The sequence below is a fragment of the Fringilla coelebs genome (genome assembly GCF_963513975.1).
Source record: "Fringilla coelebs genome assembly, chromosome: 2".
In the NCBI taxonomy this organism is placed as follows: domain Eukaryota; kingdom Metazoa; phylum Chordata; class Aves; order Passeriformes; family Fringillidae; genus Fringilla; species Fringilla coelebs.
This window is the reverse complement of record NC_140029.1, coordinates 13,849,097-13,876,394: the sequence shown is the minus strand read 5'-3', so window position 1 is coordinate 13,876,394 and position 27,298 is coordinate 13,849,097. Positions and strand designations below refer to the sequence as shown.

At 37.1% G+C, this 27,298-nt stretch overlaps 1 protein-coding gene across 1 annotated transcript in view; it reads left to right on the top strand.

Annotated features, from left to right (window-relative positions):
• The window catches only part of POLA1 (DNA polymerase alpha 1, catalytic subunit), a 184,153-nt gene that overhangs the window by 50,318 nt on the left and 106,537 nt on the right, over nucleotides 1-27,298 (top strand). Inside the window, 6 exon segments of the mRNA XM_084226424.1 lie at nucleotides 14,662-14,694; nucleotides 15,817-15,909; nucleotides 19,328-19,533; nucleotides 20,774-20,906; nucleotides 22,440-22,571; nucleotides 24,554-24,728. Coding sequence (XP_084082550.1) covers nucleotides 14,662-14,694; nucleotides 15,817-15,909; nucleotides 19,328-19,533; nucleotides 20,774-20,906; nucleotides 22,440-22,571; nucleotides 24,554-24,728 — 772 coding nt within the window.

The following is a 27,298-nucleotide window of genomic DNA, read 5'->3' as shown; positions in this document are numbered from 1 at the left end:
CCTGAAAATGCAAAGCACTGTATCACTGAGAAATGTTGACCTTGTTAACTGAAAATTTTTAATTAATTTTGCTGAAAAAAGGGTGGTATGCATTTAACTTGAACTTTCACTCTTCCCACCTGACCTAGGATTAGCTTTTGAGAGAGGCGAGGGACAGTTAGGACTTGCAGATGAACTTATTCCGTGCTTGTATCCTGTTCATGAAGCAGATGCAAGTGACTGCTGCTCTAGGGGCTCAGCTGAATGACTTTGTTTTCAAATTTCCAGAAAATGAGAGCTTTAGCTGCCAAAAGAACAAAACAAAGCACCTGGTTTACCACATGGCGTAGGACATTCCAGCACTTGCAAAGAGGGAGGGTTGGCTTTAAGCCATCTATATTCCAGTGTCATTAGTAACTGCTGCTAACTGTTGGATTGAATTACCGGCTGAGAAAGAGCAAGGGCTTTTAGAGTCTTCTCTGCAATTGAAAACAGTCACATGAAAAACTCCCATTACTGACAATTTTATAAGGAATAAGGATCTCACTCTATCAGTTGCATATTTATTGGCTCAAACCATTTGAGGCTCATTATGTGCATGTGTGTAACTCGTTGTGGTTGTTTGAAAAGGTTCATTAGGGTCTTCAAGAATTCTGGCTTTATAAAAATCTAATTCATTATTTCTGCAATGAAAGAGTTAATGAAGGATCACTTGTGGCTTTTAATTTTCAGCTAATTAAAAAGAACGTCTGTTTTTGCCTTGACACTTGTCGTTAAAAGTGCCAAATATAGGAATTTTTTTTGTGTGTGAGTTGAAGGGTGAGGAGGAGGGGGAAAAGTTACATGTAAATCATTTAGCCATTAACCTAATGTGGTGGATTTATAAATCCTATTACTATAAGCCCTTTTCATTTCCACTGAGGCCTGACGTGTGCTTGATCCTGCTAATGTAAAATTCATTCTGTCTAAGTGATTACTGAAGTAAGACATTTTAGTCAATTTTAATCAGATTGTGTGATACTTGCTTGAACACCAACGTTAAGTAAGATATGGACACAGTTTGGCCATGTCTTAATTAGCCTTACAAATCAGACTAGGAATCAATCAGTGAGCCAAGTCTATGAACCTTTTGACACCTAATGCTTTCTGTGGGGGGAAAAACCATCTTCACTCAGGGCTGAAAATACAGGGCTTGGTAGCAAGATTAAGATTGTAATTTGGTGTTCTTGCTTTATGGTGTGCTTGGCAGTCCCTCACAGTGTGCAAGTCCTTTGCAGTGCAGCCCTCATTGGTGTTTCAGAGTTGAGGCCAGTGGGGTGCTTCCCACAGCCCATCATAAATTCTTGTCCCCGCAGCAGGAGCAGCAATTGGAGTATTTTTCTGAAGCTGCTTCTGCACCAAGATACATCTGTTATTTTGGTGGGGGGTGGGGTGAGGGACAGCTTATCTTTAAATGTAACCCCCTCCATCCAGGTGTTCACTGAGGACTAGTGACTTGGATTCGTGGGACATCTCTGTTTCTTGGAATTACCTGGCCCTGTTTTCCCAATAGAAAAGCATTAGTATGGAAGATCTGCCTCATAAGCCCCTCAAATATTGGTCACTGTTGATATCAGAGGTGGTTTTTCTGAAATGTCATCCTTTGATATGACAAGTAAAGAGTTTGCTGTTTTTCCTGGATCATTGCTTTTTCAGTAGGCTGACATGAGCCTCAAACTGATTTTCAGTCATGTTGGTTGACCCAGTTTTTGAAGACTCATTACTAGCCAATATTTTTTCTCTTCTAATCTTGTAGAATTTCTGTATTGGTAACAACTTTTTTGGCATTTTCTTCTCATATATGGACCATTTCCTTTTATTACCAAGATACTTGAAAAACTTGTCATGTCCTTGAAGGATGCTGTAGAAGTCTTTGGTCTTTTATCCCCCCACCCACCTTCTTCTTTTGCTTATTGTGTCTTCTGCAGCACGGTGGAAAGCCTTAGGAGAAAAAGGCGCTTGAAGTATATGGAAATTAAAGTGTTTAGTACCAGAGACAGCTGATGTTCTCCCAAAGTAGGCAACATCTTTTGCAGAAGTCCCAGCTGCACATGGTGTTGTGTCATTGCTGAGAATTTTGTAACCTGGTGAAAGACAGGTCCATTGTAAATCACCAGCTTAGCCTGGAGATTTTGCTTTGCCATTGTTGAAAAATTACCTGCACAATGATTTTGTTTTAAGGCTTGAAAATTCAGCCACCAGCAGTGTTGGCAAACCGTTTTCAGAATCACTCTAAAAGTCTGTGTGTTACAGACTTTGTAAGTTGTTTTTATTTCTCAGCTTCCAGGCAATTTAAATATCTTTTCTCCTCTATCTAACCTGTTAAATTACCTCTCTCTTTTAGGGTGAGCGTACCTCATTTAGTCAGATGTTACTTAGTTGATGATAGGACTGCAAGCGCATGTGGAAGAAAGTGGGGAACGTTTTCTGCTTGATCTGAATGCCTCTTTGTCTTCTGTTTTCTCTTTCCTACGGTTACTGTTGGTCTGCCAGGTGTGCCTTTTTGAATGAAAATGAGAAACTTCTTTAGTGTAGATCTCTTACTGTGGTTGGGATGAGGCTCTTTTGAAAAGCTTCGAAATTAGATGTTAATTACCTTTCTCTTCTACTGGATAATCTTCTGTACTTTAACCAAATAAGGATAATCTTCTATACTTTAATCAAATAAATATTCAAATACTTTGAATTTGCCATATTTCAGCTTTTTGACAGTTTCTTATGTGATGGATTGTAGCAGAGCAAGTGTTCATGAAAAGGCAGAACTTAAACAGAAAAAAAATCATAGCAGTTCAGGTGAATGGGACAGTTGATATATCATAGTTAAATGGAATTAGTCTGAACAACTACACAGTGATGGCCAGGAAGAGAACTGTCAAGGTTCATGTCAGTCTTTAAGATGGTAGATGCCAATATCATAAGGTTATAAGCCTGAGAAGGATTCAGTGAAGTCCATTCTAGATCACATTTTAGGGTAAGATTTTCATTAATCTCAGTCAAATTGGGGTTGGTTCTTGACTTTGTATATTAAATCTCTTTCATAATTGTATGCATACATATGGTCAAAATAAGTGTGCAGGTTCATAAACATAAGGTGCCTCTGGGGTACTGTGTCTCAGAAATGAACATGACCTGCAGAAGAGAGCAGGCATCTCTTATCAGCCATGTTTCATGTATATTTCCTGGGAAAATGCTTTAGAGTCTCTTGTTTCACAGCGTATCAAGACTTAGCGTGACCTATTTCAGAAAGCAGCAATATCTCTACAGTGTCTTGGAGGTTGGTGGGCAGGTGTATTTTGTTGGTGGTTTGTTTTTTTTTTTAATCCAACAGAGGTAATTTTTTAATATGTAAAAAGTTCAATATTCCTGATTTTTGTTCTCTTTTTTTTAATAGGCACTCAATATTCTTCAGCCCTCTCAAGGGAATATCTGTGGGCTTTTTTTTGTGGCATTTATGTCATTTTAATAATAGATTTTTTGTGTGTGTGTGTTTGTTTGGTTTGGTTTCCTTTGTTGAATGAGGCACATGGGAAGACCCATCTGAACATCGGGAAATACTTTTTTATGGTGAGGGTGACTGAGACCTGTCACAGCTTGCCCAGGGAATGTGTGGAGTCTCCATCACTGGAGATACTCAAAGGTGTCTGGACATGGCCCTGGACATTCCAGCTCTAGGTGGCCCTGCCCAAGCTGGGGAGCTGGACCAGATGACTTCCAGAGGTCTCTTCCAGCTTCAGCCAGCCTATGGTTTTGTGATTTAATTTTTTTTTCTGTAATTCAAACCAGGCCTTAAAATACCAGCAAATTCTTATAGGGATTTTTATTCCTACAGCATATCCTGATATTTGCTTCTGTTTTGGGGATTGGTTGGTTTGTTTGTTTGTTATTTTAGGCACCTGCCGTTATCTAAGGACATTAAAAAGGAGCTTAGCAACATTTTTATCTGTAATAGTGGATGAAATCAAGCCACTGTCCACCAGTGCTTGTGGTTGGATTATTATGTTGGCACTAAAACTCAGGGCCCTGCAGGTCTCATTTCAGATATAATTCTAATGAGGGTATTGAATGACTGGTGTGACAATAATGTTAATCAGTGCTGGTGCCTTCTACTTTAACTGAAAAGTGAGAGCAAGAGAGAGCTTTGAAAGAAGGTTTCCTTGGCATATGAGTGAAAGCTGAGTTTTTTATTAACAATTCAAACTCCTGTAATAAGTAGTAGGAAAGCTTATTAGCTATGTTTTTAGATTAAACAAAACCTTTAGGTTGTGATGTTCTTTCTTTTAACAGAATTTGTGGGATGACGAATTTAAATGAAAATTTCTAAAGTCGAAGATTGATTGAGTTGAAGTATGTAGCACGAAATCAATCCTGTCAAATTGTAGGGAAATAAGTGAGACATTTATAAACATTGTTAATGTTTTAGAAATCTAGTTTTGTGCAAATGTATTTTGAATTCTTTACAAATGAGATAACAGTAGGTCTAAATGACAAATTAAAGATTTAAAAAATAATCAGCATGCCTCTCTTGTAGTAATGGATTTATGGAGGTAGCATGCTTAACTTGCATTTGTAATTAAGGTTTTTCCATCATTAGAATAGAAATGTATTCCTGTTGAGCAGTATCTTTTTATGTGATTTATGGGGATTGAATGAGTGGCAAAACTACACTACTTTAATCTGTTATGTGGCTAAAAGTCAGTATTTGGATTGGATTCCTAGAGGGTCATGCTGAAAGGTTAAATACATTTGTCTGTTTTCTTAGTCTCAAATTTCCATATTCTTTACAAGTAACAAACAAATCCATGTCCTGTGGGATGGTACAATGACAGCTTAGCAACTTGGCTTCATTAGTAATGAAGCCATATTGCTGTTCATTTCAAACCTCTAAATGCTGAAATGGGTGGGCTGTACATGGAGTGCTTAGCAAAGACTAATGCAGAAAAGAAACTTCTGAAATGATAATTTCTTTGCACAAGTTCATAGTCCTGAAAAATGTAACTGTATGCATTGATAAGCCACTAACCTTGTTTTGTTTTTAAAAACAGCACAAGTGTCCTGGGCTATGAGAGAGACTACAAAAGGTGTTAAAGTTGCCCTGTACTACAGTTAGAAGTAATTGGCCAAGTGGCCACTAGCTGCTGAAACCCTAAAGGCTGATAATAAGGTGGTCTCTTTCAGGAATTTGCTTTTACATGAAACTCATCTTTTCTCAACTGGAGTACTCCCAAAATTGTCATGGAACATATTTCTGTTTCTGCAGGAGCTCTCTGACCTCAAATATGGTTCCATCGTTAGCTCTTAGTTGATTATGATAGATGTGGTGTGGTGAATGTCTGTGGATAGGCAATAGCTTCCAATGACATGGACCCTTTTATTCCTCTACATCCTTAGAGGAAAAATCTGGAAGGTGAAGTTCCCCAACCCACCCTACAGTTCCTATTCCTGACTTAGAGTTGCAAGCCCTATTTAACAAGCAATTTAGGATTGTTAACTAGTAATTTTCTTTGATGGTTAGTTTAAAAATAGTTAAAAAGCTTAAATGAGCCTTTAAAAAAATGTTATTTCTACATTATACATCTTACAATTATTTGGTTGGTTAGTAGATTTAATTTCTGGCATGCTTTGTAAATGCTTACTTTTTTCTAGAAGTCTTTCATACCCTGAGGAGCTCTATCTTGGGCTTTGGTTGGTTATTGGTTTTCTTGTCAGACATATCTACGGAATTAGGGAAGCTCATTTTTAAGAGGTAATCTAAAAAGACTGTGTCTGACTCTGACAGACTGTCAGGAGCTCTTTCCATCTGTATCCAATCCAGCTTCATCAAGTGCTGTAAAGAAGTTGCACAGAACAAATCAGAACTGAGACTTCATGCTGTTAACCATGTGTGTTCCTCATCGTATTTTCAAATCTTTGGAGCAATCACTAGGTCCTGCCTTAAGCAGAAAATGTTAAGCATGCCATGTAGAGCTGAAACTGTTTCCATAGAATCACAGAATATGCTGAGTTGGAAGGGACCCATTGGGATCATTGAGTCCCACTCCCGGCCCTGTGCAGGACACCCCAAGTGTCACACCATGTGCCTGAGAGCATTGTCCAGACACTTCTTGAGCTCTGTCAGGCTGGTGCTCTGATCACTTCCCTGAGGAGCCCAACCACCCTCTGGGTGAAAAACATTTTCCTGATATCCAACCTAACCCCACTCAGTTCAGCTTCAGGGCATTCCCTTCACTGGTCACCGAGTGAAGACATCAGTGCCTGCCCCTCCTCTTCCCATCACAAGGAAGTTGTAGCTGCAGTGAGCTCTCCCCTCAGTCTCCTCCAGGCTGAACACACCGAGGGACCTCAGTGGCTCCTCATAAGGTTTTTTGTCCCTGGTACCACCTAAAAAGGCTTTTACTATACTGCTAAAAGAGATGAGAAATCTGCACACAGAGCTGTGTCTGAAGTCTTGGAGTAAGTATCCCAACAAGGCATGGGTTTATGGGACTGAAGATTTAGATGCAATGTAAGATAGAATGGCAGGGAGTGGTGTTCCAGGCTATCAGCAGAGAGGAGGAAAGTCCATAGTCATTTGTGAAATAGCCTGGATAAGTAACATAATGTGGAAACATATCACAATAATTTTTATTATTACTCTGAGGGTAAATGAAAAATTAAACTGGAGCTGGGCTTTTTAAAGTACGGTTGTGAATCCTCTAGACATTCGTATACACTTGATCTCTCATCTTTTGCATTTGAGTAGCTTTGGTGGAACCTCAAACATCCCAGTATAGTTGGGAAGCAGAATGTACAGGAACTTCTTGCTTAGTCATTGAGGCTCATAATCTGTCAGATCTGAAGCAGATTATTTTGAAGTCTTTCAGAATGGTCCTTTCCTTCAGAGCAGGGAGATGACCTAGAAAGTGCCAGAGCTTTGTCTGTAGCACTGTGCTGGAGGCATGCCCTTATTCACATGGACATGCTTGAAGCGGCCCCCTTGCTGTTGGTTACATGGTCCTTCCTGCTCACATATCCCACCCTTTGCTTGCCAGCAGGAACATGCACTCCTGCCCTCTCAGTGCTGGCTCAAGGCTCTCCTGCCAGCCTGGGAAGCCTGTTGGCATGGATAATTTTGCCCCATTTAGGCAAATTGATCCTTCCTTGTCCAAGGAATTCTTGGTGCTGACACCAGCTGCAACCATGGAGAATGAATAAGTATTGTTTAACTTTATAAAAACACCTGTCGTGTTGTCTAAATATATCTAATTTAATGAAACAAAATTATATGCTTTATGAAAATCCTGCTTGACATTTAAGAAATTAGGTAAGAGAACTTTCTTTGGAGGCTAATTAGAGGCTAAAATACTTTTCTGAATTTGCATAAATGTTGCTTTGATAGACAATCACTTAGTCAGAATGAAAGAACAGTTTTAAAGCAGTTCAAACCACTTATAAAGATTTTTTGATGGACACAACATCTACAAACAATCTATTCATTACCAAGGCTACCATGTCCTCTTATCTCCTATAAAATGTCAGAATCATTTTCAGTGGATCTTACCTGTATCTAGTCATAGATTTTGTTCTTTTTAGTGTAGCTATTGCAAAATACCCATGGTTCTTGAAGAAAAAGGGCTGTATTGTTCAGTAGAAGGCCTTTTTCTTTTAAGAATGCTCGTCAGGTAGTGCAAGTGTGTTCTGCATCTGTTTTTCTCTTTAGCGCTTGCTTGTCTTCTCCAAGGCCTTCCTTTTTCTCCAAGCACACAAGTTGTGGTTATTACTTAAAAGATGCTGACAAGGAGAATCTTAGAAAAGTTTTAATTCTAGTTTTTTGCTTTTTGTTAAAAAACCACCCCAGAAGCAAAGAGGAGGAAGATTTGATTCTCAGGGAGTTTGTTGTCATCTCAGATAGTGCACTTAGTTTATCTACTGTTTTAAAACGTTTAATCTATGGAGTATTAGTTTTATTTCTTTTTCAGCTTTATAGGCATACTTGATGTTTTTGAAAATCCGTCTCCTCTACTGATTCTGAGACATACTCTCTGTTTTCTCCAGGGCTTCTATTTATATGGCTGTGAGAGTAACTTCTCTTGGACATGGGACAGTACTTCCATTTCTGTCACTTTGAGATTGAGAGATGTGCTTATATATTTGAAAGATTACTTCTAACACTGTAGTTTTAAACTTGATGTAGAGGATGGTATGGTTATTATTCCCTACTCTGGAACAGATTTTGCTGTTATTCAGATGAAAATTTCTGTGCTCTGGTTTTAAACCTTGACTGGATTTTAACTTGTCTGACTAAAAAGGAAACCTTCATTTATTAGTAATTAATTTCAATTATTTATTATTCTTGTAGTTTTATTTTTTTCTAGCGAAAGACTGATTATATTTTGCTGAATGTGTTAAACTTGTTCAGTTTGGGAAACAAAGCAAAGCTTTCCTGTCTAAATGTTTGTTCATTCCACTGAAACAAATGCTGTTATTTTCTCTGAGGAGGATGCATGTGCATTTAAATATTGAATAACTTAACATGTTTTGTTATTATTAGGAAATAGTAAATGATGCTTGTCCTTTCTTAATTAGGAGGGGTTTTACTTGTGGTTTGTGATGCAGTTACCTTTTGATACAGTTGCAGTCAACTTACTAGGCAAAGCTGCCTTTTCATCTTATAGTTCAAGTACAAAATGTGTGTCAAGCACAAATTTATTTAATGCTTTGGAAGAAAAAGAGAATCATAAAAGTTAATGAGCGAAGATTTGTATCACATTCTTCAAGGGATTTTAAATGCTGTTGATCTTGTTTCTTTATTAAGTGATACAGGGATTCTTGCTCCTTCATTTTAGATGGTCAGTTTTGAATGAGTTAGAAAGAAAATAACAGCATGGGTGGGCTGAGCCCTGGTGCTTCTCTAGGAACTGTCCCTGTGTTTGGTTTCTCTGGAGGGTTAGGGGATGCCCAGGCTGTACCAACATTTTTCACAGCTAGTTGTCACATGGACATTGTATTCCTGCTGCTTCTGGGAACACAGAACCCTTCTGGGAAGTGGGTCAGAGCCAGGTCAGTTACCTTCTATGCACTCAAGTGTTCAGCTTTATTGTTGAGCACTCAATTTCTCTGTTCTGAGATTGTAAAATCATTTCCAACACGGAAGTTTTTGTGTGTATGTGGTTTCTTTGTTGTTGTTGTTGTTGTTTTGTTGTTGTTGAGTGCTTGGTTTTTTTATTTGTTTTTGTTTGTGGTTTTTTCATTTTATTCAGTGCTTTTAAGAGTATGTTTCGTTGTTTCTTTCATCCTAATACCAAAATAACACTTTCCAAAATAGGCAAAATTTGCTTTAGTGTAGCATGGTTTGTAATATACTGTGTAGAAAAATCAGTAGTTTCACAATTTATTAAGAAAACAATTCTGCTCTTCAGTGAAGCTCACCACAAATACTTGAAATAGAAGTACTGTAGAATTTTAAGGATATAATTGTTTCTGGCACCAAGGGAACATTGTCTTCAAATTCTAATTTGATTCTCATCATCATGTGTTTTACTGTAATCTTTGCATTTCTTGTCAAAATGTGACAAAGGTACACATAATTTTTTTTGCATTCAGCACATTTCTGTTGCTGCCTTTTTTGTGTCTTCTGTTGTCTGTGAAGCAAAAGATTCTACCTTTTCTTGGCATGCAAAAATGTGTCACTGGATCTTTGGTTCCAAGGGCTAAAGCAGGGTACACATTCTCCCTAAGGTTTTGGTGCTCCATCCAGTACTGGTGTTACATACAGAAGCTGTGAAAGTTGTGTTACTGTCTGTCAGCTTTGCTGGATGGAGTATGAACAGTTAATTTCAGCATTTCTGAAGAAAAACAAAACCAAAACAACACAGAAGGAAAAAACTTCGGCAGTATGGGTGTATTTCTCATGCTGTTAATGTTTCATAGGAGTGTACATTTTGGAGAAATGTAACTTTGGATGCATTGTCTAAGTACAGCAAATACTCAGTAAAAGCTCATCGAAACAAACGTATTAACTACTTGAATCTGATCACTCAAACTTTTCTAAATCAAGTCCATTGTCTGATAAAAAGACTAAATTGCTATTCTTCATTCTCTGTGGCTAATAAGGCTGCCATCTTTCTTTCACTTATGCTTAGGGCACATGTGACTTTTTGTCCAGCAATGGAAACCTTTTCTGAAAATCCTTCATAATAAAATGTTTTTACAGCATCCTGTGACTGTGGTTTCTCAGTGCTGGCCTACTTAAAACAAAATCCTAACAAAGTTAATGAATAGGTTACAAAAATACAGGCGTTCAGAAAAACTTAAGAGTAGTGAGTGGTGTTACTGAAATACAGTTTTTCCATCTCATTTATTCCTCTGTCCCATGGGAAGGAATACTTAATACGAATTACTAAAACAGGTGACAGAATTATTTTCTTACTACATAATTGCAGAAGTAGATAAATGAAGTGGACAAATATATCAGGTCTACTCTAGGTAACTGGAGATAGTTTTCAAAAATACAGTTCTTTACAGGGCCTTAAGGCTGCTTGTTTTTCTCCTTGTGCAGAGTGAATGCACAAGGAGTGATATGGGTAGAGTTTGTTTGTTTGTTTATTTGGGGTTTTTTTGTGTATGCTTCTCTGGTACAATGTTTTTATAATGATTGTGCTCATTCTTTTCATTTGGCTCTTAAATCTTCTCTTCTGTTCTTTCACGTCTGTGACCCCAGGATTCTGCAGAAAATGTGTGTTTACAGGAGAAATCTTTGCATCAGCATATTAGTTTTGAACGCTCTCATTGGCTTTTAACTCTTGTATCTTAGTTTGTGTCCACAGAAATATTCTCTCAGCAGAAGGTACTCTTCAGAGGTTTTTACATAAGGGATTTTCAAAAATACTTGATGTAATAAATAATAGTAAAGCTGTTCTTTGTATATTTATATTTTTAATCATTTCCTGTCTTAAATCACAACCTCATTTAATTAAGTAATTAATGAGTTGGGGGTAGGATTAGAACAGGGAATTTTGCAGTTTGATGGGGTCTTGTCTGCAATTAGGATCTTTAAGTTTATATTGACTTGCAGTTCATGGGTGAGAGAATGTGTGTTGCTAGTCTTGCTTTTACAAGAAAAAAAGTTAAAAGAATTTCACAGATGTTCACTGTTCTGAGAAGTTCACAGGTTTTTAGAAGTATATGTTTGCTGGGGGGAGGGGGCATGGCTGTACAGGTGGGTTGCCAGGCAATTAATTCTTCCTACTTGGAACAGGAGACAATCCAGCTCTCATAAGCAGTGCAGTATTATTTGCAAAAGGAAACTACCCAATACCATTTTTCCTATTCTCTTCCTTCTTTCTTCTGTCTTCCCACCTCCCTTCCTCTGCTGTGCATTTCTGAGAAACTGCTCAGGATTGATATGATAGCAGAGCTGTCATTCTCTTTAACCAAAAAAAAAAAGTCACTTTTATTCTAGGTATTTTAATAGAGTCCCATTAAGGATGTATTGCTGACTGAAATATTGGCATGAAGGGCCCTCACTGAGCTGAGCCCAGGAATTAAGAAGTCAGGAAATGGGCTGCTGCATTGCTAAAGAACCTTGTGTGACACAGTATCTCCTGATTGGGGGGATCATTACTGCTATTATGACTCGACTTGCGTAGGAATTTTAAATTTCATCTGAATGTCAGTAATAACCCTCTTAGCAAATTATCCTGAATAAAATCACGAAGGCATTTTATATAATAGGTGTTGAATTACTGGATAGATTTGCTAATTAAATACTCTTTGTTCTGCTGCAGTTGACATTACAGGGTAAGATCTTGAACAATTATTCTCAACAGCTGTACTTTGTTAAGGGAAAAATTAACTACAAAGTTTATTTTTTTTCTACACTTGAAATTGGCAGATTTTTGAAATGTGCTTGAAAAAATTCCATCATCCAGTTGGTAATGAGAGGATAAATATGCAGGTGTTGCTGTGAAATCAGATAACTACTGACTGCCTTATTAATGAATTTAGCAATACTTTATAACCTTCTGTTTTGTAGCTGTTGGCACTTACAAGTGATCTCCTGTCAGAACGGGTGGCACTAGCATATGCCAGTCACTTGATGAAGCCAACTTGTCTGTGACCCTCTTGCTGTGATTACCTACACCCACTGCTCTCCTCAGGGACAATTGAGAAATGGTTTTTGCACAGCCAGACAATTTTTTTAGTAGGGGGTATTCCTTTTTAAAAAAGAAAAAAAAAAGTTATCTTTCTAATTATTAATGGAATTATTTCAGAGAGTGAAGTAGAAAATGCCAGAGATTATCAAGGGAAAATTGATAGGCCTTCCATTCTTTTCAGTATGAACTCTTCATTTCAGTGTAATTTTTCAATTTTGTTTCAGGGAATCCTGTTTGCTTTTGGGGTACTAAGGGAGAGGTAGAACCTTCCTCTGTAGAAGTTAGCTAATACATAAGAGGAAAGGTTGTGGGGTAGTGAATATGTTGGAATTTTGAATACTTTATATGAAATTTGATATCATGTACCAGTGATATATCTTTAGAATAATTTCAAAACTCCATAGAAGGGTGGTGGGGTCGAATGTCTGAATCACTCACTAGGAGATGACTAGGAGTGGAATACTCTCTTTTTGAGCTTCCAATTAAAATGGAATTGTGTGTGTCTGATTCTAGTGACAGGTATGGCCTCTAGCAGGAATCTGCAGTTGAGGCTCACCATTTTCCTGTTCTATAAAAAAGATTGAGGACAGCTGATCTTTCTGCACTTTTGGACTTCAGCAGATTTCAGGCATCACATTGTTTGAGTGCCTGGTTTGCAGCACCAGTGAATGGTCTTTAAATCAACTGAATGTTTTGAACTTGACCCAGAGAGTGTAAATCCATAGATATCCATATGTGCTTGGGGAATAACCCTGATAAGGACATGTGTTGTGAGTTCAGCTGTGTCAAAGTTATACCACAGTTTGGAACTGAACCTGTCTTCAAGTGCCTTGAGGGGAATATAGCTTTCAGTGCATAATTGAAGACAAAAAAAATCATACTTGCACTGTGGTTATGTAAAGGTTCTGAAATACCTAAGAAACTTGCCATTGGTGTTACAGGAATGACAGTGTTGTCATCCTGTTTGTGTGCTGTTGTGCAGAGGTGGAGATTTCACCTGTTTCAGAATTCCTTGCTGTGATAGCGTTGTCAGCATCACAATAGTCAAGACTTTTGGCTTCATTTTGGACTCCTTAGCCTTATGAAAGTAATGAGATTTCCCTGAACATGGCCTTATTCCCACTGGGCATGGACAGCCCTTGTCTGTTTGTCCCTTTCTTTCCTCATCCCTGCTGATCTCTACTGCTCAGCTCCCTGCCATAGGCTTCTTGTCTCCAAGTCTTAATTCTGCCTTTTGGCAAATATGGCCAAGGAGTATTGTAATTTAATATGTGAAAAATAGTGAAGGTGAGACTTGGTTACCAAATTTGATGTAAGCTGTTCATAGTGTGTTGCCTGACTATATTATTTCGAGTTCCAGATTGTTTGGGTTCACCTAACAGACTCTGATCTGTCCTTGCTGTAACATGTGGTTCAGATTAATCCTCAAGAAAATTTAAAATACAAATATATACGAATAGCAGGATTGGCTGAAGAAAAACTGAGGTTTCTGTTGAGTGGCAATGGAAAGGACTGAAAGGAAGGAAGTGGAATCTGGAGCTGTGTGGCAGAGCACCAGGATGTTGATAAGAAGGAAATGGGGGTTACAGTGGAACTGTGGCCACGTGACTGAAGGAATGGACCAGATGTTGGTTATCTTGCAGCTTTGCAGAATTCACCAAGCTCTTCCTGCTGCTGCAACTACACCTTTTTTTTTTTTTTAATTAAGCTCATTTGATTGTCCCTCTTCTGTGCTACAGCTGTAGCTGTGGCTTCATATGAGGTGCTGTCCCCACCCTCCAGTGTGCTGAGCACTATTAGAGATGGAAGCAGCAGCCTACTCAAATGAGGTCTCTTTAGGTCTTTCTCAGGTTCAGAGGGGTGCTTTTCTGAGCATTTGGAGAACTTGGGATGTATTCTTGGTTGAGGAACAAGCCTGGTTACACCCCTTGACTCAATATCTGTGTCCTCTCTTTATCCCAGCTCCTTGTCCCAGTTCTGGTTTCCATAAGGAGTTTGCTTTTTGATCACCCATTTTGAGATCATTACAAGGGTAATCAACCTTTTGACTAAGTCTTCTAAAGTGAGCACCATCGAGGCTGGACTGAATCAGACAGAATGTTTTTGGGAAAAAATTCAATAACATCAAGAAATAAGATGATGGATATGAAGGCGACAACTGACCTAAATTACTGAAAGAGACTTAATTCTGGCACTTGCTGATTAGGTTGTATTTAAGCCATTTGATTCAGTGTTCTTTTTTCCTAAGGTAGAATGTGTGCATGCACATGCAATTTTGAGATTTGTTTTAATCTTGTTTTAGGGGAGTTAATAACAGCATTAATACAAGGTCAAACGAGAATTTACTCATGTAATAGGAGTATTGAGGTGGCTGTGTGTTGCCAGGAGAGAGGTGGCATGCTTTGTTTTGAAAGGTGAGAGCATTTGGAGTTAGCAACCTAATGGATATGTTTGCCTCTGTTAGCCTGTAATTATATCATACGCTAATCTTTGATTATTTTTTTTATTTCAGATTTTGATGCATACCAAGGAGATGGTGCAGAAGGTAATGCTGAGCATTTTCATTAAACAACAACACTTAAAGAGCACACCTGGTGAAATTTTTTTATTCCAGGAGAACTGTAACCCAAACAGACCTGAAATCACTTCTTAGGATGCCTAGTTTACAAATGTAATCCTTCCTGATGGATTATAGCTTTTTTCTTTTCCTACCACAGATATGATCTGGACCCTGCTTGAAGCCTATGTGGGACTGTTTCAAGCAAATTAGCAACAGTGCTAATTAGAGTTTACTCATAAACCTGTTACACCATGTGTTCTAGTGGTTTATTATGGTTTATTTTTTGGCATCCTTTAAACTCTGTCACGGGGTGGTTTTTTGACTCTGTGGAGTTTAACATGGACATAGCCATGTTGCAGTTTTTACAGCTGCATTGATTTTCCACCACTGAAAATGTCAGGTCTTCTTTTTTTTTTTTTTTCAAATTAATATTATTAAAATTAATATTATATGCATCTGCCAATTTTTTTTGTTGTTGTTGGGACATTTACTGGTGTGGGCAATTTTTCCTTTTACCTTTTGGCAGTGCTGTGGTATTCTCAGTTGCTGTCATCCACCAGCCAATGCTTTCACAGATTTGTTTGAAGTAGAGAATCTAAGTATTTTTCCTCTTTTTTTTTTTTTTGCTCAGTAGTATTGTGATGGCTGCAGATGGGATGGGGTACTTGACTGTGATCATACCTTTCAAACAGTTTGGCTGACTGCCTGGTCTGAATTTGCCCAGCAGTATTGTGGAAATTATTTTCTTGTGTCTTAGCAGTCCAAAATTATTTCTGATCAGAGTTCCTGCTGTTTCTCAAGATCAGATTTGTTTGCTGACTTATTTTTCTAGTATTCATTTAGTAAAATATTACCTATTTATATTATGTACACAACTGGACAGTGGTCTTTTTAACATATCAGTGGCTGAAGTTTCTTTATTCTTTTTAAATTCAAATAGGCTTTAATGAAATGTACAGACCTATCAGTAAAAGTTTATTTTATGTTTTCTTGCTAATATACTTGTTAGTGTTTAAGGGGTAATTTTTGAACCTTGAAAGTTATGTGAGACTTGTAGAAGATAGAGTGGCTCTTTTTTCCTTTTTCAAAGCAATTTTTTTTGTTTAGATGAACCTTGAAGTGATTTATGGAGACACAGATTCCATTATGATAAACACTAATAGCACCAGTTTGGATGAGGTCTTCAAGCTGGGGAATAAGGTAAGGAACTTATTCTTTTTGAAGATTTCCTACATAGGTCTGTGTTGTTACTCTGAATGGTATTAGGATGGTATTGAGAGGATTCTGTGGCACAAGCAGAGAATATGCCATAAGAAAGAACCTCACAATGTGGGGAACCTATGAAGTAGTAAAAACTCTGCTATACCTGCTCTTTTTCAGGTATAGCTATTCTGTGCATTTTTAAAAGTGATTAAATGAACCATTTCATTGCATAACAAGCTTTTTTTACTAATCCTAAGATAGCAGGAGATTATCTCAATATTTGGTGAACCACTGTGTGAGGTACAATTTCTCCTCCAAGTTAATTTCAATTACAACATGAACCTTTCTGATTTTTTTTTTCACAAGGGACATTTCCCAGTTTAGTTTTATTTAGTTATGTAATTTGTATGACACTCAATACGTTATCAGATTTTCAGTGGTAAGTTCAAATATTAGTTTTCATGGTATACCAGATACAGAAGAGATCTGATTGATTGGGAGCTGGCAATCGATGATGTGGAAGTTTTGTGGCTCTCCGAAATTGTGGAAGAAAAGTGATAAATATTTCAGAACTTCTAAAGAAAAGATGTAAGAGAAGCTGTTTTTGAAAGATGGAAGAAATTGTGATGAAAACGAGAGCTATGGAAACTCTAAAAAAGCTAAAGAAAGCAAAGATGTATTCAGTATAGTATTAAACAGAAGTAATTTCATTTTAAGGCAGAGAGTGATTCCAGGGTTTTTAGAATACTTCTACCTTCATGCCAGTGGGAACATTTAGAAGTAGATGCATTCAGGAGTAGAAAATGGGATAATAACTTGATATCATAACTGAGTAGCAGGAGGGCTGCTGGCATGGTAGAAAGCAGTCTTTCTTTTTTGTTTGCCACATGCAAGATTATACATAATTTCTAGTGTACATACAGTAGTGTATAAGAAAGTTTAATCTTACTCCAGTTGTGTGTGTGTGGTTTCATTCTGGTTTATTTTTTGTCCCTTTTCCCCCCTTTGATGGCTAAACATTACAGAGGGTAGTTAAATAATAATAACTTTTATGAAATCTGACAGGATAAGCATAATAGGTTAAATACATCTGAATTAGAGTCAGGTTTTCTGAGAGAATAGGTATGTGTTTGAACTTGTCAGCTGCTTAATGAGAGTAAAATCTTAAGCTTTTTTAATCCATTGTACTTCTGTATTATGTATCACGTTTTTTTTTTAGTTGAAAAAAAAAAAGGACAGGAAGATATGTTTTGATTAAAATGATGTGCAACATATAAAAAGTGAATAAACTTATCTCTGTAAACCAACACAATCAAACCTAGCATCAAAATTGCAGATGTTTTGGCTTTCAATATTCTTTCTGTGGCTGAAAAAAGTGATTCATATCTGTCTCATTTCACGTTTCTTGTTTGTTTGTTTATTCCTCAAGAAATGACAGTTGGTTTTTTTGCAAACGCTTTGGTCATTTACATTTTCCTTGTTTTGAGTAATTCCTATTAAAAAAATCAGGATAAAGAATTGTCTGTTTTGATGAGAAACACTCTCACGAAATGTCTCTGCTCCACTGCATAATAATTTCTTTCCCAAAGTTTTGTGTTCAGAGGTGAGGAGTATTTACATTGCTTTTACTGTAGTTTTACTGTAGTTTTGCTTTAATGTAGACTGTATGGAAGGCACAGATGTTTAATGCAATCAATTCCAGTGAGAGCAGTTAGTGAGTGTGCCCCTGTTCTGATGTGAAGTGTGAATTTATGAATTGTCTTCAGCAGTGAAGCATTCCTCCAAGAGATTGTTTGGTTTTTTATTGGAGAAAATTCTCTTAGGTGCCTTCTGAATTCCCCCATCTAATGTGTCTGTTCTCTCCCACCCTTAACCCTCCAGTATTTATATCCATGCCCTTTTCAGTCATTACTTAGCAGAAGTTTTTTCTCATTTTCTGTGTGTCCTTGTGAATCAGATTTGCCAGTACATTCAGTACTGAACTCTTACTGGATTTTGAGCACTTGGTTAGTATCCTGTAAAAAAGAAAAGTTGAAAAGAAAAATTGCAGAAAAATATTCAGAGGATTTGTTTGAGTGTTTTAAGAAAGAAAATATGATCCTTGTAGCAAAATGGTTTTTGCTTCATGATGTCCTTCAAAATTTAGAAATATACAGGGGACATCAAAGTAATGATAATTCCTGCAATAGGAAGTACGGAGGTCTAAGAGAGAAAAACTAAGTACACACATATATGTATACACAGAAATGAAAAGTTTTTAAGGAAGGTTAAAATGGTAATCTGAGTTCAAAGCTAGATAGGAAACCAGTGAGATTTTGTGCTGAAGGTCCTGTTCTTGGTGAAGATATCTAGATGGCAAAAGAACTTGAATGCATATCAAACTTCAGTAAGACATGAGAAGAGGATAGTTCATAGTTGGTGGTAAAAGTGTTAGTAAGAGTGAATATGGATCCTGAAAATCAACAGAGTAAGTTAAGTTGTAGAGGAAAGAAAGAGTAGAACATGAAGACAGAACAGGGCACCTGGCATATACAGATACACTGTTGAAGAACATAAAGTAAAAACATATGAAGAAAGAAAAAGGAAAAAAGCAAGTGGGAAACTCAGCCAAGCCAGTAGGTGGCTAAATATGTACTGGAAGCAAAGTTTGTTGTTGAAGGTTCATGCTGTTTTGAGCTGTTGCACTTCTGTTCCCTTAGAATAGATGTAAGAGATACTTGGTATTCTATTAAGACAATATATCAGTGCCATTTGAAACTTTTGTGTATGGATAAAACATAGTCTGTGTGTAGAAAAACCTCATCTCTTTCTCTCAAGGAAATCAGGCTATGGAAATGATGGGTATATTGTGGGAAAGGGTAAAAGAAACTTGCGGTTTTTCCTGAACATGCACACACAAGAGCTCTGGTGTGCTTTTTCTCCCCTCCCTGGTTTAGGATGAGAGTGGGAAGGAAGAAAGAAAGGTGCCTTTGCAAGACAGCTTTTCTATAAGGCTATTTGCCTTTTCTGTCTGAGTGACCATCTCTTGTCTTTGCCTAGGAAGTAGGTCCCTGCTATGAAATCCCTTGTTTGCTTAATTTATGGGAGAGGTTAGATGGAGTAGCTGTTATAGTAAAATGAGCTGGAGTCAGTTATCTCCAAGGTCACCTCAGCCTCATGTTTATCTGCCTTGCTTAATTTTATTAAGGAGTTAGATGTACCAAGCTGTAGATACTAAAAAAGTCAATGGGTGAACCTTAATTTTAGTAGTAGCTCGTAGTTACTAGTGTGTAATTAATTAATGATATCTGACCAGTCTTTAAAATGTGTATGCAAATACACGGTGTGTAATGTAACTTGTTTTAAAACTTAGGAACAATTCTGTTTGTCCATTGTTAAATTCTTGCATTTGTTGTTATTGTTGGTACATTTGCAGATCAAAAGTGAAGTGAACAAGCTGTACAAATTGTTGGAAATCGATATTGATGGAATTTTTAAGTCCTTGCTATTGTTAAAGAAGAAGAAATATGCTGCTCTGAGTGTGGAACCAACAGGAGATGGGAAATACACAACTAAACAAGAGCTGAAAGGGCTGGATATAGTCCGGAGAGACTGGTGTGATCTTGCTAAACAGACTGGAAAGTAAGTTTCTTTGTGGCATTGTCTTCTGTGCTCTGTTTGAAACAGTAAAGATTTGTACTTACTTTTCCAAACATTTGATACTGTGTTTCCTGAAGATCACAGTTGTTAAATGACATCAGTGTTAGGCTGATTTTTGGAGGAGATTCCAAGGTTTCCTTCTGGCATTGGTAACATGTTAGATCTGTGCAAGTCCAAAGGTCTCCAAACTTCACTCTCTGGTTCTGTGTCTGCTGTGGAAGCTGTGCTTTTGAGTTGTCAGTGTTGTAAATGTCATTTAATAAACCAGAGCTGAAATCTTGTGAAGATGGTAGATGCTGTCAGCATTTGGAGTTGTAGGTTCTAGGTCAGATGTTTTATTTCCTAAAGAAGCTGGTGCTCAGCACTTTCAGCACCCTCTAAAAAAGCTGGAAGTGCACTGGGTGCAGCCTGAGGAGGTGATCCCTTTCCCCAAGATTGCTTCTCTTTCCTTTTGCCATGAGACTTCATTATGATGAATACTGGATTGATTGTTTATTAATTGTTGTTGCACAGGGCGTTTTAATACTTTAATTCTGTAGAAGTAACACATTTAGCATCATAGAAAGAAAATTAGAGAGAGTGGAGAGGTGGTCATCTGGGTGCTGACTCATTGTATAATGCCTCTTTAAAACTTAAACAGCTCGTGGTCCAAATGTATCCAAAAATGAATACTTTCACATCTGTAAAAATACACCACACACTTGCTTACTGTTCTTAAGACTTGCATTTTCTAAGAAAAGATGCATCATAATAGAAGCAAATTTTTCCAAGTTAGGAATGTATTAGTAATTAAAGCTATACAAATGTTGGAGAGTGTTCTTTAGTGACTAACTCTTCTGCAGCTGGCAGATCTTCCAACCACATTTTGCAGCAATAGGCAAGACTTTGCTTACTTGATATGTTCTCTTCTCCCCCGTCTTAAGATACCTGCTATGGAATAATAAATGGAAAAATGATATGGCAGAAGAAAATAGAAAGTTGCACTCACCCATTCCAAATCCTTATTTAGCATTGGAACTATTTGCAATAATTTGCTTTTAGTAAAATAAGTAAATCAATAAAACACAACATAAAATATACTGGTAAATTTCTAAAAATTTTTCATCAGACTTCATCCTTGGGCTGTTTAATGTCTAGAGAAAATCTAGGGGAAGAGAAGATTGTCTGTTGTAATAGTTTTGCATGTGCCAAGCTTTTCTTAATTTTAGTACTGTTTTTGCAGCTATGTAATTGGTCAGATTCTTTCTGATCAGCCCCGAGACGTAATTGTGGAAAATATTCAAAGGCGACTTATAGAAATTGGAGAAAATGTGGTCAGTGGTCAGATCCCTGCTAATCAGTTTGAAATAAACAAGGTAAGTGATCTTGCACTTTTCTGTCTCAGAAAAACTTTACTGTTCCTGAATATATTGACTGCTGACAAAAATATTTTTAATTCTTATGATGCTGTGAAACAGCAGGAGTTTTATTAGGTACTGAATAGTTCAGGACATGCTGTGAAGATCCTACAATTTGAGGGGGGAAAAGCCCTACTGGGGCTGGAGGTCCAGAATAACACCTTTGTATCTGTCCTGCTGTTTACCAGGCTCACTCTGCACTTTGAGAATGATACCATGTTTTCAGGAGAAGTTTTTTCCTAAGTGTTACTTTATATTTCAAGCTTGAAATGCATGAACTGAAGAATGCGATGGAAACAAATCAAATACTCTGTTTTGTAGCAAACCCTAATAATATTTCCCTAGAAAGCTCTGTATAAAAAAGCAAATAGTCATTTTGAGACCTCATTCAAGACTTTTGTGCAGCAAGAAGTAAAATACTCTGCTTTGTTTACAGCAGTTTTAGCAGCAGTGTTGCAGTTTTGGGGTTTTTTTGGGGAATCCTCAATGATAATAACTGTATTTTGAGCTTCAGACACTCCCCTTTCCTCTTGGGGGGTGGGGGTTTCCCCAATGAATTGGGTATTACATGCCCCTCTTATGCTTCTAATAGAGATCTATCTGTCCATCCAAAGTCTGTTTCTTTTGCCGGCTGGACATCTGTCTGCTGTCTAAGCCTGTGTCAATCAGTTAAGAAATGTGTTCAGGTTGTCATGTGAGTGTAGAGAAATCACTGAATTTTATGGTTGACTCAAAAAAAGAATGTTCTGATGCAAATCTTCTAAAAGCACTTAGTGTCCCTGTAAAAGATATAAATAGCAAAAGGTTCACTTAAAATTCCTAAAGTTTCTCTGTTTTACTACTTCAGAAAAAAAATGTATTTAACTATTAAGTCAAGTGTAGAAGTTGTTTCTAAGGATTGGGATGACAGTAAATATTTAAATGTAGCATTTTATTTTGTTTAAAGGAAAAAGTCATTGTGGTAGTAAGAGATATACAGAAGTAAGAGATATACAGTAGTAAGAGATATACAGTAGTAAGAGATATACAGAAATACTTAAATTCAGTTGTACCCTCTTGCTGTAGGGCTTGTTAGATACCCTTACTACAGAATATTCAGATTTACTGTATGACCTGAATGGAACAGGAGTAAGGGGGAACTCTCTGGCTCTATTTTGTACTTTGCATAATATTCAATTTAGTTTAATTTTAAGTCAATTGCGTTATGATCGTAACGCTAAGGCATTTTTCAGATAGTAATTTTAAAAACATCCTTTTGTTTTATTAATAATAACATTTATAAAATTTGAAGGACTGGTACCTAGGGCTTAACATATGGCAAATAAGTTTCTTACAGATTTTTTATCTTTGTGTTTCAGATGAACTTGTGAATAGTAGAAGGATGAAGATAGCTGCTATGTAATCTTGTCTTTAAAAGTTCTGAGTTGTCCATCATTGAAGTAATGGATTTTTCTCATAGTTATGTTTCTGTTTTCCCCTTTGATATTTTAGGCATTAACAAAAGATCCCCAGGATTATCCTGACAAAAAAGCCTTGCCACATGTGCATGTGGCCATGTGGATAAACTCTCATGGAGGCCGAAAGGTGAAGGCAGGAGACACAGTGTCATATATCATTTGTCAGGTAAAAATGTCTTTCTTTATAGTTAAATACTAGGTATTGTTTTGAGAATCAGCAAAAAAAAACCCAGCTCAGCTCCTGGGAAAATATGTTTCGGCATTTCTTTTTGGTGAAGTAGTCTTATATTTCAAAATAGTTGGTTTTCTGTGCTAAATTTAGTTTTATAGAGCATTGTGATCAGCTCAGGAACTATTTCCATATAGTGACTGGTAAAATCTCTCTGAATTCACTCATGTTTGGAATTAGAGCTTACTTTAAAGAAAATGCCTAGTCTTCATTTTAAGCAGGAGAAAATTCTGGTGGTGAAGACCCTTTCATTCCTGGAAAGATGTCTGTTGTTGTTGGTTAAATAGTGTAGTTTTTTTCCAGTATCACCTTTGTCTGTTCAATTCATAATCATTGGATCTGGTGGCACTTCTGATGTATAGACTGGGAAATTTGAGCCACTTTCTGGTTTCAGGCGTTTATCCTATAAATGCTTATCACTATTTCACAAATATATACTCCACTTTGGTTCTGTTAATGAAAAAAAAAGTGTAGGTTGACCAAGGGATCTTTTAGGCCAAGCTGATGAACTTGACAGTGTGACTATTTGAGCTCCTTCATTATTTTCAAACCAAAATATACTGTATTTGACTTAATTGAGAGTTCTTAGCCTGGCACCCCAAAGCTGCCAACCAAGACTTTTGAGAGCTGGGCCACGGGTGCGGCTGAGCAGTGGCACAATACAAAAGAAGAATATACTTGTTGAAAGAAGGGAGCTGAAGGAGTTGCATTGTAATTATTTTTGCAAAGCAGCTGGATGAGCTGAATAGTCCTAAATTAATTTTGTTCTGAATACTAAGTTGTCTGAAAGGAGTAGGAGGAACCAATGGCTTGCAGTCTTTATTAGTGATGGGTTTTCAGACCGTCATTGCTGACCCTATTGAAACCAGTAGCTCGTCTTAAATGAAAAAATGAAGGTGTCATGTGTTAATGCATTTGTTCTATTTTGCTGAAAAAAAATCAAAAAAGAGATTGTACTTAGCAAAAAAGCCCCAAAACAGTTGTGGTACTTCACCCCACCCTGCCCCATTCCTATAAACGTTTACACATCTATTACAGAATCTTGCAAAAATATTGCTTTAAGTTTTGCTCTAAGATTTTTGACACGAAATAATATTTCCTGGGGCAGTTGAGGAGTGGGACTACTATTCTATGGATTTAAACGAGTTACGTTTTCCAAGAGAACTGTTGTCATAGATCTGATACTTAATTCCTCCATTTATATTGTTTTCAATTTAGTTATTGCCTTCCAAATTGAATTATGCTCTCCTTATCTTCCTCTTTCAAGTTGGAGAAGAAAGTAATATATATTACACCTCTAAGTGGTGTTTCTCTCATGGCGTGAGATGTCACCATACATTTCTTTCAGTATTTCTGAATATTTTAGAATTTTCCTTTTTCTAATCAACACTGTTCCCTCTGTTATGTATTCATATGCCAATGAATGCTGGTCCATTCTCTGACCATTCATCCTATTCATTTCTTTATAGAATTAAAGAATATAAATTTCCTAGCGAAACAGATATAGTTTTGATATCCAAGACTTAGAATTTGCTTGTTGTGCAAAATGACAATGCTGGTTTAGTACAAAGTGAATCCAAAATGCATGCCCTCTGTGTATTTTTAACTGGGCTGATGGTTACAATGTGTTTTCATTGTGCATTTCAGAATTGACAGATGGGACTGTTTACTCTGTCTACTCGTGCTGATTTGCACGTGTAGGCTACAATAATACAAGCTGGTTTTGCATTCTTGAACTTGCTAGTTGATGCCAGCATCAGCAATGCAGTTTTTTTTACTACTGCTGGATTTGTATTGGATGCATAATAAATCAACCAAAAGAGTGTGTAATGATTTTGCATTAAAATAATGCATAATATTTGAAGCATAATCCTTTGTATAGAATTTTTTCACTCTTTGTTTTGTGTGTGTCTCCTTAGGATGGATCAGATCTCAGTGCCAGCCAGCGAGCATATGCTCCAGAACAGTTAAAAAAGCAAGAAAATCTTAAAATTGATTATCAGTACTACCTGTCACAGCAAATACATCCAGTAGTTGCTAGAATATGTATGCCCATAGAGGGAATTGACTCTGTTCTTATTGCAACATGGTTAGGTAAGTATTCTAAATTCTGTTTATTTGAAGAATTTCAAGACCCTAAGTGAGAGGTTTTAATGTATGTTTCTCAACAGAAATGCTTCCCCAGATCAGTCTTTTTACATTGAACAATAGCTTGTGTTACACAGCCTGTAGAAAGCAGTGTGGACTCTAAGTGTATTTATGACTTCTGCAGAATAGTATTTTTTCAGAAGGTGATCACTAACATGAATTTAATCTTACAATGCTTGTTCAGAGTTACAAAATCTGCTTTTCAGAAATGACAGTACTATTGCATGTCTTTGAGATTTTAAGTTACTAAAGGAGTTCTGGAGTGTGTAATATTTTTCCAGACAGAAATGCTGGCATCTCTGGCATCTTCCCAGGGGAAAAAACAGTCATAATTACAATGAAAGAATAGAAATTTTTGCTCGGATTTAAGTGAAGACTTGATTGCTAGAACTGGCTTAGTGGATAATAGAAACGTAAAGTCTTAGTAACAGTTTTAACTGTTTCATATGGAGAAATTAAGTGGTCCCAAAACCAAGAAGTGCTGTCAAAAAATATAACTAATGTTAGTGATCCATGAAATCAACAGTTTTAATTCCAATGAGCAACAGGAAATTGCTCTTGTTAGAGTTGTTTTTCCTTTTAAAAGGATGTCTAATAATTAGAATTAGAGATTTTTCTGCCCAACTGTGATTGCCTCTTTCTTCTCTATTCCCTGGGCTTCTTATCTAGAAAAACTGAAAGGTTGAAAATGTGTTAACAGTTCTATTGGTTCTCTGTTCTTGACAATGCTATACTCTGTGTGCGTATTCCTTTTAGTGTTGTTTCCTCCTCAAAAGTGATTAACCAACAGACTTGACTGATCCACTTGATAAACAGAAATTTTGTAATTGGTAACTCGCATGTTGTTCGTTATTTTCAAAAGTGTTGATCAAGGACATGAAAAAGTTAATTTTGCTGGCTATGAAACTCTTGACAAGACTGCCTTTTCTCTAGGAGAACTTCTTAGAGAGTTGCACTGTGTCAGTTTAATAGTTTGTGTTTTGCCTGTGTCTACAGGAAGTTCAGATCTGCAGTAATTACTTTGTTCAGAATATTGGAACACTCAAAGGAAGAGTTAGTTGTCAGCATTTTGTGTTTAGGTGATTTGGCCAATTAAAAATCACCTGGTAGCCTCAGGACCCTTCATCTCTGTAACTGCATCTCTGTAGCTCCCTTAGTAACAGCTGAATAGCTTGGAGATTGTACTTGGAATGTGTGCAAGAAGGTGCCTTGCTGTTTCTCAGGAAGGAGGATGACAGCAATGAAGGATCTCCCCAGACAATCCTTGTAACATGCAGCTTTTTCCATCTCCATTTCTGCGTGGTTGAGAAGGGGTTGAAGACACAAATTCTGCTTGTTCTGAGTCAGCAAAGGTGTCTCTTGGAGGCATTTGGTGTTCCACGTGTCCTCAACAGCTCTCATGCTTTGAGGAGGTGTCAGCCCTGCTCCATACATGCAGGCTGACCACACAAATCATCCTGTTTATTATGTGGCAAGGCCTTGGTATCCAAGTTTCCCTTGATGTCAGAGTTGACTGTGTGGTATGCCTGACTGAAAAGGTCAAGCACTCTTGGTTAGGTTGAAGGGGTTTAAAATAGGCAGCAGACTTGTACTTCATTTAGGTAAAAGACAGGAACGATTTCTGGAGCTAGTTTATTTTTATTGGCAAAGATTGTTAGTCTTGTAGACTTAAGCTCAAATTCAGAGCTCTTATTCACAACAAGTTAGATTTTCAGAACAGTCTGGCTTCCTTCAGCCGTCTAAATTAACTACCCAGATCTTAAGAACCCTGTGCCACTTGATAGGCACAGAAGGTCTTGCCACTGTGCCTGTGCTGCTTTTTGCACTGTAGTTACATTCCAGATGAAGATTTCTTTTATGGTCTGTAATAGCATCATGCAGCTGAGAGTTTATTAATAGTCCACAATTGTCAGTCTGAAAACCTGTATGTATCTATTACAGTCTTAGATATGAAGTGTGTTCAGTTTGACCTTGCTGTACAGTCAAAATTTTATCACCTTCCCTAGCTTTGTATTCTTGGGAAAGCTTAAATTGTGCTTGAGGGTAAAGTCAGGTCTCTTTCAAGACTTGTGATCTGCTTAGGTTTTCATATATAGCACTTGATCGGAGCTGTACATTAGTCATTGCAAGCTGAAGCTGAAGTTATCTTACAGGATTTTTTTAATGGTACTGGAGGCATAGTCAAGTGGTTTTCTTTCACAAAAATCAAAAATCCTTTGTAAGATACAAAAGAGTACAAGATACTTGGGTCCAGCTTGGTAAAACAAGCAAATATGGAAACTGTTTACTAATCTGTGATGCTAAGTTGGGCTTTTTTACTTCGTATTTTCATCATGATATACATCCCAATTCCCATTGTTTTTCCCACCATGTTGCAAAAGGACATTTTCCCATTGTGAGGGATACATAAGCATCATATCTATGGACCAAACCATGTTGCATTCTCATTGTGTGTGTTTTCCTCAACTGATTTATTGTATTATGTAGAATACAATGTAGATACATTTTAGATATAT